This window comes from Centruroides vittatus, unplaced genomic scaffold (assembly GCF_030686945.1).
Source record: "Centruroides vittatus isolate TY-2023 unplaced genomic scaffold, ASM3068694v2 contig_364, whole genome shotgun sequence".
In the NCBI taxonomy this organism is placed as follows: Eukaryota; Metazoa; Arthropoda; class Arachnida; order Scorpiones; family Buthidae; genus Centruroides; species Centruroides vittatus.
In genome coordinates, this window is record NW_027122188.1 from 2994767 (window position 1) to 3009654 (window position 14888).

Sequence of the window (14888 nt, forward strand, 5' to 3'; positions counted from 1 at the left end):
TCACGCCGTTACGTTCTATTCTAATAAAGTTATTTATATACGTTAACAGTAATTGTATTTTATGGACACAACATTGACCTGGACAGCAGGTCAGGTTTGTTTGAACAGAGTTCCTGACGTATGCGCAATGTCATTTTACAATGCGAAGAATAACGTGCATGCCGGTTCTAAATCAGTTACAGTTAGGGACTAGGGACTTGTGTAGGAGTAACATGTGTAACCTAAATTAAGAAAGAGCAGATAATTTAGTTCCATAGAAGATGTGTATAGACGTACAAGCAAAAAAAAAAAAAAAGTCGAGAGGCAGGTTGCGCATCACACGTCGGTGTAAACAGAGTAACATGGCGGAATGGCAGATGAGTTTCAGTGAGTGTGAGGTCTTTTGCTGCTCAAATGGTGTAAATTTATAAAAATATTTGCAAGAACTTTGTTTTTCGTAATTTCATAATTTCTATGAAATTCCCGACAAAATTAATAGTTCACCTGGACAGTGAGTCATTTCCCAGACTGTCCAGGTGGTAACACTAGCCACAACCCCACTATGTTTTATTATAGCAAAGAAAAGTAGGTTTAAATTTCTTAACATTTATTTTTATTTATTATTTATTACATTTTTTTAATTTTTAAACATAAATTATTCCAAAAAGATTTAAAAACTATATTTCAACTTCATTATTATAATTCATAATAAAAAACTATACAAAAATTATTTATGTTTCATGAATATACAATGTACTAAATTATTTCTAGAAATTAAAGACTATTTTTATTGACATCTAATAATTCTAGAAGTATAATAAGCCATTTTTACAGTTTAAAATCAACTTTTTACCAGGTTGATGTACTAATTAATGTCTCATAATTCATTTATATTTATTTTGACTATATCAGAGAATTTGTTAATACCTTTTTTTTTACTTTTATATGGCATTTTATTACGTCTTTATATTCATAAAAGTAAAAATTTATTTTGGAAAATAATTTTCTATCTTGAAAAGTGTTAGTCAAAATACTAGTGGAATCAAACTGAGAGATAAATTATAGTAAAAGTCTCTTTATAAAATAATACATAAGTTTTCTAAGCAAAGAAAAGGGCCCATACACTTTGCATTTTGTGATGTCCAACCAAACATTAACCTTTGAAGAATCTCTTACCCACTCCAAAATTTCATGTAGATGTTTTGTGGCCTAAATCAGGGATGGGCAACCTTTTTCTATGTAAGGGCCACATTTCAAAACTTTTGAACTGATGCAGGCCACACAAGAGAAAAGAAGAAAAAAATGCCAGTAAATCACAATTATTTATTCATATATAAATTAGCATAGGTATACTTAATTTAGCTTCTGGAACTGATGTAAACATAATATATAGCAGCGTTTCTCAAAGTGGGCGATCATGCCCCCTTGTGGGCGGTGAGTAAATCTAGGGGGTGCTGGAGGTAGGGTACTGAACGGTGACCAAAGGCAAAAGTTGGGGTCACTGACAGCCGTTCCCTTTCCTCTGTTAAACGGATAAGAGGAAACATTGCATTTAATGGTTTCCAGATGTTGAGAACAATGTACGGTAAGGGCACAAAGTGTGAGATTCATAGAAAAGTTTTCCTAAGAATATTTCCAATCCTTTCTCACACAAGAGAAAATGTGTTAGGGGGCGTTGGGTATAACTTTATGGAACAAAGGGGGCGGTGGATCGAAAAAGTTTGAGAATCACTGATATATAGGAAATATTTGGTTAAATATTAGTCACTGCTAGTTATAAATTAGTTTTGATGTGTCTGTTAGCTGGTTTCTTGTTTTAATTTTTACTAAATTCATTGTAGAAAAACTACTCACATACAAAGATGTAGAAAATAATGTTTGAACTTTTGCTGCATACTTCCTTAAGCTGGGAAATTGATATATTTATTCATATTTTATGCAATGCAGGCTGCAAAAAATATTAATGCGGGCCATGGGTTGACCATCCCTGGCCTAAATCGTGCAATTATTCTTGTTCACATATCAACATATATGGAAGGTTGATTCATCACTGAATAAAATGTTTACTCGTAAGATCATCTCTATATCTTTTGTAATTATAATGTTTGTTCAATTTTTTGTACTTTAATTTTTTCCTGTTTCTTATATTTATAAAAATATTTTTTTACAAGGTTTTATACTTGAATCATTTCATTAAAATTCACTTTTCAAATGACATTTTACCTAAAAAACCTTTAGTTCACTTTTCAATTATATTTTCATACATATTTTTTTGTATAATTTTAATTGCATTTTTATACAGTTTTACTATTATATTTATATGTATTTAGAATATTAAATATATTTATTTTGATTATAGCAACAGAATGAATATATAATAGTAAATATATATATTGGACAGATATGTTTAATACATAATTTTATTTTATATGCTCAGTTGAAAAAAGAAAATACTAATTTTAAAAAAATATTCTATTATTAAAAGCTTTCTTATATAAAACGAGGCCATTTTCTTTCAATTTAAATTATGATTATTATTTTGTCATATTAATAATTTATATTATTTACTATAATTTTTATATATAATTCATGTTGTATAGAAATAATAATTTTTTAGAGATTTTAATTTATACTTTTAAAATATATTTCAGATGTAATAAATTAATTCAGGTTTATGAAAATATTATAATTCAAGTCCTCCAATGAGTAAGTAAAATTACTTATTTTAAGTAATCTTCATCCAATTATTCTACAATGACTTTAACATGTACATTTCTTTGCTTTTGTGGTAATCAAAAACTGATTACCACAAAAACTGATTACCACTATTAAATCCATCTTCAGGAATAGATGGACTAGAAGACCTAAAAGAACTAATAAATATTTTGTTTTTTTATGTTCAAGAATGCAAAAACAAGTGTGTTAAGCAATCTTATACAGTAAAACAGAACTTCCTGCCTCCTGTCTTTAAGAGAATTCGATTTTATGATGCGACATGAGTCTTTTTCTTATTTAAATAAAATTTACAAATTAATTTTAAAAATATCATGAAATTTTTTATATGATGTAGAAATGACATAATTAATTACGTAATTGATTTTACACAAAGTTTTTCATTTTTTTGTAAGTGAATAAAGTGTTTTTTAATAAAAAAATTTATATAAGTGTGTACAAAATGGGTTTAAATAGACTTGGCCGAATATTACATAATGGATAGGAGAAATGCAGAAACCTTAATAGGTCAGGGAATAATATCATAATTGGTCAGGGAATATCGGGCAACCACAGTTGGAATTACTTGTACAAACCCTGTATGCATTTGCTTCTTTCATTTTATGTTAATTCCTTCTATATTGGTAAATAACTTAATTAACACTTTATTTTATTTCATTTAGATTCATTTATTGATAGATAAATAGGTGTTTGATAGCACTTTAATCTTATTTGGAGGGAGGGGCTAGAATGATGATTATGTCAGGACAAGGTTCAGGTTTTAACCATAAGAAACAATGAATAAACTCATTTGTATTTATGAGATTTTGATTTGTAGGTTGTTTTTAAGAATAAGTTATGCTCATAAATCAGCCCATTAATCAAACAGAATGTTATCGTTTTTAAGAAATGTTTTTCATGAAAGTATTTAACATACATCATTTACAAAATGTGTGTTTAATTTCATTAACATGAAATAAGATGATGATATTCTAACTCTGATTGAAAACATTTCTTAAAATTACATATTTGTTAACTTAAATTTAATAATCATTTCTTTCATTTTATGCAAGGATGATGCAAAGTCTCAAGGAGTTTCATAATATGCTTATATCAATAGATATACAAAATTGCTTAATATTTGGATATAACATCAAACTTGAAATTTTAAAATTTATTATTTTATACTGTTATTATGTTTATCATTAAATGATATAAGAATTAAAAAAATGCATTCAAATTTCTCAGACAAATCTAAAAAATATAATATTTATTATATAACATTATTTTATATTTCCAATCATTTATTTAAATAAATAGATTTATATGCTGTTAAGACTAGTATTTATAATCTATTGTAATTTTAAAAAGTTTGAATGAAATTCAACAAATCAGAGCAGTTGTCTTAATGTTTTAGATATTAAAAATCTTGAAATGTAAGAAGTATTTAATAAAAACTTAAAGTATTAATTTAGAATTGGCAAATAAAAGATAGATAAAATAAATTTTGAAAATTATATTAAACAATTTTTAAAATATGTATATTTATTATTTTTTCTTATTTTTTTTCAGAAATATGCTTCCGTCAGTGATAAATGTCAGAGTTAAAACTATTAGGATAAAGAAAATGTTTTAAGAATAATAGAATAGTAATTTGAAGTTTTCGTAAGCATGATGTGGAAAGTGTAATTAAATTAGAGTTAAATAATTGTGAAATTTTAACAAATAATAACTGTGATTCATGGAATAAATGTTAGTGAGTTAACATAGATATATTTATTTTAGATTAATGGAGAAAAGAATATGTAATAGTTAGTTATTTTTGTTATTTAATAATATCAAATGGTTTTTGTATCCAATGTAATATATTATTAATTTAATTTAAATAGCTACAGTTATTTATAGATATAAATTTCATGTTATAATATAAAATATATTTTTTTACATTTTTAAATTATATATTTTCTAAGAAATAAAATATTAAAGCATTTTATTATGTTCTGGTTAATTTCATTAATAAAGGTAAATTTTATTAAATAGAAAATCTCTGATAATAAGCTAAATAAAAATAAATTTTTATAAAGTCATATGAAATATAATTTTATGTAAAAATTACTTCTAAATTTTTTGTCAAGTAACTATTAAGCATATTAAAATTTAATATTTGTTTTATTTGTACTAAAATTGTTTATTAACCACTCATTTACAGTATTTAATTTTTCAGAATAATGGATTATATTTCATTGATAAATTGTGAATTTTCAGATATACTGTAGTACAAATTTGTTAATTGTGTATTAGTATAGCAGAACTGACAAGAGAGAGAGAGAGAGAGAGAGAGAGAAGCCAAGACTGCAATCCTGAGGCCCAGACCTGTAAAGAGACCTGAGATGGAATTTGTACAATAAAATTTTATTTATAAAGTCTAGAAAATCAATTTAAAGTATTTTAAAAATTTTATAGTGTTTTTTCCTTCTTTTCTTTTCTTTCCTTCTTTGAAGGATGCCAGGGTCCCTTGGCTCCTCTCTGGGTGTGCCACTGATCCTTGATGCAGTATATTTTTTATGTATGGATAATATATTCAATTGAATAACTTTGGCATACATTTCAATTTAAAATAATGTAAATAAATAAATAATTGAGAAAATAACTTTTTAAAATATTATGTTTTTCTGTAATATGGTTTCCCTTGCCCAATTTTTACTGCCTTGGAGTGAAAACAGGATAAAAATAACTTTAAAAAAGTTTTTCAACATCATTTATTTCTTTTTACTAATGTCTGTAGCTGCTTTATTAACTCTGTTGGTTCTGTAAAACAGTTGCAAACTAGGGTTGCCGACTTTCTCGTACAAAAAAGGATGAGATTGTATGGACATTGTACAATGGAGGACATTTATAAGAAAGTAGTCTGTTACAAATATTTATTGACTAACTATAAATTAGGAAACATTAAATAGACAATAAATAAGGTTTTAAATTCAATGTCAGAATTATTACCAACTATTGCATATCACCACCCTAATGGGGTCCCTAAATTTTATTTACTTGTCTAACTCTTACTAATAGTAGTGTCTTTCTCTTTTTATTACTCTGATGAGTGATAAATAAAGGCTGTTGTTTTAGAATAAGAAAATAGATTACTAGACTATTGTCTGCTGGTAATATTTCAGAAATAAAGTAGATTAAACAAAAGCAAATAATTAAAACTGTAGTATCAAAGGAAGACATTATTGATAAAAAGGATAATGAGAAGATAATACAGTTCACTGGAGGACTGTCCTCTCAAATGGAAGATAGTTGGCAACCCTGTTGCAAACTCTACTATTATAACAACAGTTTTATATTGGAAAATGTTTTAAGATGAAACTTATTAATTTAATTTAATGACTATATTGCTATATTGCTGAATAGTTTTATTTATTAACAAACTTTTTAGAGTTCTTTAACCTATCTTTACATTTAATTTCTGTTTGAAGTTGTCATTGATGTAATAGTTTCAAATAATTTTATAGCAGGTTGTTTTATCTTTGAATGATTAAGCTAGATAACAATAATAAATCAACTTACTGTCATTTAGATTAACTAAGCAAAAGAAAGTTTCTCCCATTCCTTCTCTTGTAATTTTTGATGCGCTTTTCTTACCATTACATTTTTGTAACAAAATTATTAATTTTACTGAATGATTGATACCATGTTTGACAAGCTACAGCTTGTATTATTGTGAAATGTTAAAAATTAAGTCTCTTACAGAATATAACACTGACAACAATACAGTTGTCAGTGTTTATAAAATTGAGTAGATTAAACATATAAAAAGCAAACAAAGTAATAAAACTGAAGTCAAGAAAAGAAAATATAATATATTGATAGTCTAAAGTCTATATCTTAATATATATTATAATATAGTACAAATTATTACATAAGTCGAAATTAATTTTTGTATTATTAAGACAATATTCTATTCTAACAAATACAGTTTAAAAAGTAAATATAATTTAATATATTTGTTAGAGATAAACAGAATAGTTTAATTATTCTATTTGTTAACATTAAACTAATCATTGCTTTCATAGAAACTTTTTAATATAATTAAATTTTTATCTCAAAAAAAAATTAAAACATTATAGTGGTGCCTCGTATAATGGACGCTGCGAACAACGGACTTTCTGTTCAGCAGTTACGTGAGGCAAACAAGTGCAAATGATGTTTCCACTCTTTTGCCGTTGCCAACGACAATCTGCTATTTTTAGATGTTTTCCCCTAGGTTTCCCAAAATAGCTTCTTGATGTAGGTATTTTAGGAGCTTTTGAAAACAGTTGCTCTTTGGCTGCAGAAAAGTAAGCTGGTTTTTTTTTTTTCTTCTTCACGAGTAACCCCGATGGTCGAGCTCCTTTGCCGCCTGAAGTACAGTGCTCCCGTTGGGATTCGGCTTGCTCCCTTATTTATTACATACATCACCTCAGTGCAGGGTATTTACATTTATTCAAGTGTTGTGCAAATCATGGCTTCTAAAAAAACAGAAAAGTGATTTCAATTGAAACAAAGCAAGAAATCATCAGGAGTAAAAGTGGGGTAAAACAGCAACCTTGTCAAAGAGTTTGGTCTCAGCAAGATCACCATCAACACCATTTTAAGCAAGAAAGACGCCATCAAGTCAGCAAAGTTGCCAAGGGAGTCTCCAAGATCTTCTATGTGAAGCGTAGGTCTTCACTCCATGACGAAATGGAAAGGTTGTTGGTGGTTGGATCCATGACAGGCAGGTGAGAGGTGATATATCTCTACCTAAGAAGTCTATCAAAAAGCCAAACTCATCTATGACGAGTTGAAGAAAAACACTCCTTGAACAAGCAGCAGCAGTGGCAATGAAGAAGAGGAGTTTAAAGCCAGCAGGGGGTGGTTTTTTAGGTTCTGTTCAAAAAGCTGTACACCAGAGCTCTCTTCATAAAGGTGTTTGAAGAATGTCAGCTTTGTGGAGACATGACTGTCTGAAAGTTCTGGAAAGAGAAGTTTGATGTTCTTGTGGCAATCAGACTCATCCAGAAGACCTGGGGAGAAGTCATGCAGAAGACCCTCAATTCAGCCTGGAAGAGGCTTGTTCCTGAATAGACCGAGGTAGAACCAGCTGAGGATACAGAATTGGTGCAGGAGATCATCTCAACGGCCTGAGAGTTGGAATTGGAGGCGGAGGAGCTCATTGAAGAACACCAAGAAGAGCTCTTCAGTTGTGGAGTCTCTCCAAGAACATGATGAAGCTCAAAGGAAAGCTTCATCTGATGACGAGGAGGAGCAATCCAATCGACCAATTTCAACTGCTGTCATCAAGGATTTCCTTGTCGAATGGGGAGAGGTTCAGGAGTTTACCAACACTCACTATCCAAACACAGCTGAGGACAACAGGATCAATGATCTCTACAATGACACTCTTGCTCATTATTTCTGACAGGTGTTGAAGAAGAGAGAGAAACAGACCACCTTAGACATGTTTTTCAAGAAGCCAGCTGCCAAAAAACAAAGGATTGAACAAGAGGAGTTGATTCTGCAAGCCCCGGTAGCCTCTCCTGACTCCGATTAAAAACCAATAAAAAGAGACCTGCTGCAATGTGTAAAAAGTGTGTGCCTGTATGAATGTGTGAAGAAAGTGTTCCTCCACCTCCTCCTCACAACATCTGACTACCCGGCATAATTGGTGACTGCTCCATTTTCATTTTTTTTATGGTACAGTACGATTATTTTATGCTGCGGAACGAATTAGATGTTTTAACATGTATTTCTATGGGAAAATGCGTTTCATATAAAGGACTTTTCACTTAACGGACGTGCACCTGAAACGGATTAAGTACGTTATATGAGGCACCACTGTATATAATTTATATTTTTGATATGCTATGAAATATGAAATGAAATATAATTTGAAGTATACAGAAAGTACTGTATGTGAAATTTTTAAATTTATATTACTAAAATATGTATTCATCATCATTGCATATGGTTATGGTTATAAGTACATTTGTTTTATATATTAACTAGCAGGCAGGCCCGGCATTGCTCGGGCAAAAGTAATGATAGCAAAAATTAAGATTATTACGTTATAGTCACAAAAGAAAGAGAGTAATTTTATCAACAAACTAAGTATTTCTAAAGAAAGATCGAATTTGAAAATCGAATGTTCTAATATTGTTTGATTTTCACGACATGTTCTGATTATATCGTTCGATTTTCATCAAATGTTCTAAAGAAGAAAAGTCGAGAAAAACCAAACTAATCTGTTTAAATTTGAAAATCGAATATGCTCTAATATATTACTCTATTTCTTTCTTTTTCTCCAGCACCCGTTTTTTCTCCATCTGCATCTTGCACGTCGCTTTCTCTTAACACTTTTATTGTTACATAACACTTTCATTGTTGATGGAAGTGTTAAGCCTTAATCCTGTCCCTCTCCCCGTGGGGAGAAATTTCGAAAAATCCCTTTGTAGTGTGCGTTCTCATGACGTACCCTAACTAGGTACCAAATTTCAACTTTCAACTCTTAACCGTTTGGGCTCTTAACATTTCCATTGTTATGTAACACTTCCATTGTTAACACTTCCATTCTTAACACTTTCATTGTTGACACTTCCATTGTTACTTCACACTTCCATTGTTGATGGAAGTGTTAAGATTTAATCCTGTCCCTCTCCCGTGGGGAGGAATTTCGAAAAATTCCTTTTTAGTGTGCGTTCTCGTGACGTACCCTAACTATGTACCAAATTTCAACTTTCAGCTCCTAACCGTTTAAGCACGTCTCGATAATGTATATAGAAGCTTTAATCCTGTCCCTCTCCCCTGTGGGGAGGAACTTCGAAAAACCCCTTTTTAGTGTGCGTTCTCGTGACGTGCCATAACTGTGTACCAAATTTCAACTTTCCACTTTTAACCGTTTGGGCTCTGCACTGATTATTATTATTATTATCAACTCATCTCGATTATATATATAGATGTATTAAATTCTATATTTTCTATATTTATATATACAGTATTTAAACATAAGACATTATAATATAAAATTTAATAATAAAAATATTATATTTTAAACAAAGTTAATTTAAACTTATGTGTAATTCTTTAGTTACTTACGTAAAGAGTGAATAATTTTTTTTGTAAATCAATAATGTGCAATGGATAAACTAGTATCTAAATTATATATTTGTATAAGAAAAAAGGTGAGATAAGGCAGAAAAAAGATGTTTGCTCTAAACATTTTTTTCTGTATAATCATAATCTTATCTAGGTTTACTTTGTTTTTTACATAATTTAAACATTTTTAATTTAACAGATAAAATTTCTTTATAATTCATTCTATCTTATCTATATCTAACTAAGAAAATTAAGTTAGAAATATTTTTTCAGCAAATAATATGAAATAGAATGAAATTTATAAAGCTATCCTTTGGTATTAAAAATACTAGACATATGAATCCAGCCATATAAAAACATAAACATTGTTTTTTTCCGAGTACATTCTGTTTTTGTGATTGTAAAGAGAAACTGAAACTGAACGCTTGCATTAAATGTAATAATAATTTATGAATTTAGGTCAATAATTAGAATAGTGTAATATTTCTTTGCCAGGAGAAATTCAATGTCAATTTATTTTTTAAAAATTATTGCTAAAATGCTTTTATATTTGAGAGACCAAAAAAGGTATGATACATCCAAATGAGCAATATAACGAGGGGCTACTGTATAAAAATATAAAAGAAATATTACAATATAAGACATTTTTTAAAACGAATTGAAATAAAACATCACTGCATGGTTACTGATCCAAATGAATTGTTGTATAAGGTTATTCAATTTAGTGAAAAGTTTGGAATAATGATGTTATATATCAGGCATGGGCAAATGCGGCTCTTGCTGAACGTGTTAATTTCTGTTTTTTATTATTATTTTTACAATTTTATTTTTATAATTTTGTGAAAATATGTTTATTAAAAAAATTCAATATTTGTTTTATATTATATTTATAATATATAATAAAATTGCGCACCTTACCATACTATCCGCCACGACAGTACAGAATTGCGGCTCCCATACTTTTGAAAAACCTACATTTTGGCTCCCACTGAACTCTTGCTTGCTCACCCCTGTTATATATAATTAACAGGAAGTGAAAAACCTACAGACAAATACATATATTTAAGACATTTTTATAGTATTTTTGGTGTGTATATTTATATTAAAATGTGTAGTATTTACTTATTTTACAAATTTGTCATGTTTCAAAGAATAAAGGATACAATTTCTTTTTTTATCTAGAACATTTAGCAGAAAAACAAACAAAATTAATTTCAATTAAGCAGAATTTCAGAGTTTAGATTGGCAAGAGCACACTGTAATTTGCTGTCATGCAAAATAGCATTTAAAAAATTTTAATAGCATTGTGACTTAAGAAGACAGCATCTTGACCTACTCATGTAGCAAGTGATATTGTTTCACAAGTAATTATTTGAGAAACATCTGAACAATTCCTATAGTTGGCAGATCACTAGATTGAGATGCTAAACTTTTTTCAGTTACATTATTATTCATTCCTTTAATTTCTATTTTGTACTACATCAAATTATTTCATTTAAATTCTTATATTTTTATATAATTTTTGAATTTGAAAAATTGCTATTAAAACATGCACATACAAACGAATATAAATACATATTTCAAAAATAAAATAAAACATTCAATTTTTATTTTTTCAATTACAATTTTCAGTATTTTTAATAACAAATGAGAGTTTGGTAATTGTCATTTTATTTTGGTCCTGATTATCCAAGGTAATGTGGACCATATGAGAGCACCTCGGATAATCAAAAATTTAAACAACAGAGAATGTTTGGTAAATTATTAAATAAACTGAATTTGGATGCTTCTAACATACATGATATACTCTATTTTTAGATTAAATCTACTCATTTGAACACAATAATTTTTAAATTGTAAATAAAATTAAAGTATCTAATTGTATACAGTAATTGTATTTATTAAAGTAAGTATAAGTTTCAATTACAATTAAAATTTCTTTAATCTTTTTATAAAATTTGTATTGTGGTGAGAAGTCACTGTCATTGTACTATGGTGTGAAGAACTTGTTTTGAATATAGTGCATTGGTCACCTAAGATTTGCAAAATAAGCTGTACTGTACTACAGTCTCATGTATTTATTGACAGCATACTCTTCTAAAATTCACATCAGATAATGTGAAACTCAGTTAATTAGAACTCCACTGTATTTGCATTAAAAAGATGACAAAACCTGTATGAAATTCTTGAATTTTACTATTTAAATATTATTATTATATGAGAAATTAAATTAAAGCAATAAATTGCTACTTATTTCAGGCATTCTCATATAAATTTCTACTTCATAATGAAGCAAACTATTAAAACATTATTATTTAAATGATCTATAAATTTTCAAAATTGACATTCTCAAAAAAAAAATATTTTCTACTTAATAAATAATACATTAGCAATAAACAATGCAATATTTAATTAATTATTTTTGTTTAAATTTCATATCTTAAAATTTTAAAAAACTTTTATAATTATCAATTATCTTATTATTGGTTGTGTTAAGTGAAATATGTTTAAGAGGTTAATGTTACCTTAGGTAGCCAAGATGGCGGCTCGTCTCTAATTCCAGCAAGGAAACAGTCGGACGCACGTTCTAACCTAACCTATTCTAATAAATTGCCATAATTATTAGCAACCAAATTATTAGAATAGGTTTGGGTTAGGTTAGAACGTGCGTCCGACTGTTTCCTTGCTGGAATTAGAGACGAGCCGCCATCTTGGCTACCTAAGGTAACATTAACCGTTTAAGATAATTTGTTTCATTTTTAATATGCTAAAATTATATGTGCCTTATAGTTCTAATTGAATGTTATAATAGATTATAATATAATAAAATTTGACTGATGAGTGATTAATTTTATTTTTTAATGAAAAACATTATAAGAAAGAAAATCTTTTTATTCTGTAAAAATTATTTATGTATGATTCTTAAAACTCCATTGAAATTAAATTGTACTTGGAATTAAAATAAAATCTTATTTGAGATTTTTAGAATATTTTCTAATAATTTAGTCTTTAATTAAAAATCAAGAGCTTTATAAATTTATTTTCTCTTTTATCTTAACATTTATTTATTTTATTAATAATTTTTTATAAATTGATAAAACATAATTAAGTTTAATTTATGAATTCATAAATTTATTCTGAGTTTTAGAAAGAGGAGTTTTAAGAGTCAAATTTATTTTGTATCTAGTAATATCTTGATTAATTATCTGAATTTAATATCAATGAAATATATTCATTAAAAAAAAATGTGTGACACATTTATTATTTTCATAAATTTGTGTGGAAATTCAAATTGTGCTTTTTGATAAATAATTGATAATAAATATATACTCTTTTACTGATTAGCAAATATTAATCAATAATCTTAAGATTTTTCATCTTTGAGTGATATATAAAAATTATTTTCAATATGAATTGTATAATACTGAGTGAATTAAAATTTTTAAAAATATATTTCTTTTTCTTTATTTTAATAAAAATAACATATTAATTCGTGAATGACTCATTCGTTTATAATGAAAGACTATCATAATCCATTCACATCTGAATATATATAAAAAGATAACAGAATATTAATTCAGTCATGTGTCATATATCGAAAGGGGTAAACATTATTAACATTTACCCCTTTTTTTTATTTTTATAAAACTCATCCCTTTCCTCAAAATTAAATTCCTTTCCATTTTTTAGTAATTAAAAATATAAAAATGTTTTTAATAATAAAATATCATAACAGATGGCGCCACACACAATTTTATTTCTTGCTTAATATAAATGTTTTTTAATAGAAACTCGTAACATCCTGGAAAGTTACGCAACTATCGTTGCTGAATTTTTTATTTGCAGATCTAATGATAAGTTGGTATGAACTGCATACAAATCGTATGCTTGATCGTTTAATGAAAATTTGTTAATTGTCCGCTTTCTTATCCCACATTCTTTAGAATTATCAATTTTCTGTTTTTATGTCTTGAAATGCTTTATCATCCTGGTTCATCTTTATGAAGACAAGAGACACTTTCCTCTCTGGATGACACACCGGAAGATTTTTAAAAAATCATCTCTCTTTTTCGTATAAACTGTTTCCATTTTAATGTTTAGAGAATTTGGCATTGTGTCTAATTTGGCTTCTTCCTCTTTTTGAGACGAACCACGCGCATAAGATTCAGAATTACATCTGGTTTCTATGCTAATTTTGTAATTTTGCCATCATACGTGCAGTTTCGGTTTCGGTTTCGGTTGAGGAAGATACTCGTCCTTTTCAATTTTTGGTAGGTTGCCACGCGTCCTACTTTTAGTAGGACGGTCCTACAATTACGATAGATGCCCTACATCCTACATGAAAGCCTAATTGTCCTACTTCACTTTGTAAAAGAAAAATACTTTATATTCAAAACGTAATTCATTTTAAAAGATTAAAAAAAGACACAAAGAACATTCAATTAATTTCTGAACACACGTATAGGGTTTTGTAAACACAATAAAAATCTTCGTTAAAATACGAAATTCTAAATTTAATAGCGAGGTTGAGGCCGAAGTTTCAAACGCGAAAACGTGTACGTCGGACGTTCGGCGTCGCTTTCCTGTAAGCCTGGAAGTTTGACAATGGCGTTTGGAAAGTCAGTGGAATCATGCTCGACATTCCAAGCGTCATTGACAAACTTCTAGGCTTACAGGAAAGCGACGCCGAACGTCCGACGTTCACGTTTTCGCGTTGAAAACTTCGGCCTCAACCTCGCTAATATAAAAATTATTAATAAAAAACTATTATCACAGTTACTGACGTACGCGATTCTAAAAGAATGCAAGCAACAACTCATTTCTAGAATTGAGAATAAATTTTTCGGGTATGTTGTGCGAAAAATGAAAGATTTAACTCTATATGAAAAGCAAAAATTTGAAAACGATTTTTAAATTAATGTTTATTGCAAGACTTTGTCTTATGTAGAATTTTTAGATAAAATTTTTATGTGGGAATATGAAAAATAGTAAACAAAATTATTAAAAACTAGCAGGTAGGCCCGGCGTTGCTCGGGCAAAAGTAACGATAGCGAAGATTAAGATTATTACGTTATAGTCACAGA

The 14888-nt window shown here is 28.3% G+C and overlaps 1 protein-coding gene and 1 long non-coding RNA gene across 4 annotated transcripts in view; both read left to right on the top strand.

Annotated features, from left to right (window-relative positions):
- Positions 1–4570, top strand: part of LOC136975115 (centrosome and spindle pole-associated protein 1-like) — an 89263-nt gene extending 84693 nt beyond the window's left edge. For 2 of the 3 annotated variants that reach the window (XM_067270124.1, XM_067270126.1), the window contains 2 exons: positions 2631–2685; positions 4264–4569. In XM_067270124.1, the coding sequence (XP_067126225.1) occupies positions 2631–2644 (14 nt within the window). In that variant the 3' untranslated portion in view covers positions 2645–2685; positions 4264–4569. Of the gene's footprint in view, positions 1–2630; positions 2686–4263 lie in introns of all 3 variants that reach the window. The other variant, XM_067270125.1, reaches the window with a different exon arrangement.
- A 2526-nt stretch (positions 4571–7096) lies between these two features.
- On the top strand, positions 7097–8256 carry LOC136975180 (uncharacterized). The gene is made up of 2 exons (XR_010880760.1): positions 7097–7292; positions 8037–8256. It is a non-coding gene; the product is annotated as an uncharacterized lncRNA (long non-coding RNA).
- The last annotated feature ends 6632 nt before the right edge of the window (positions 8257–14888 follow it).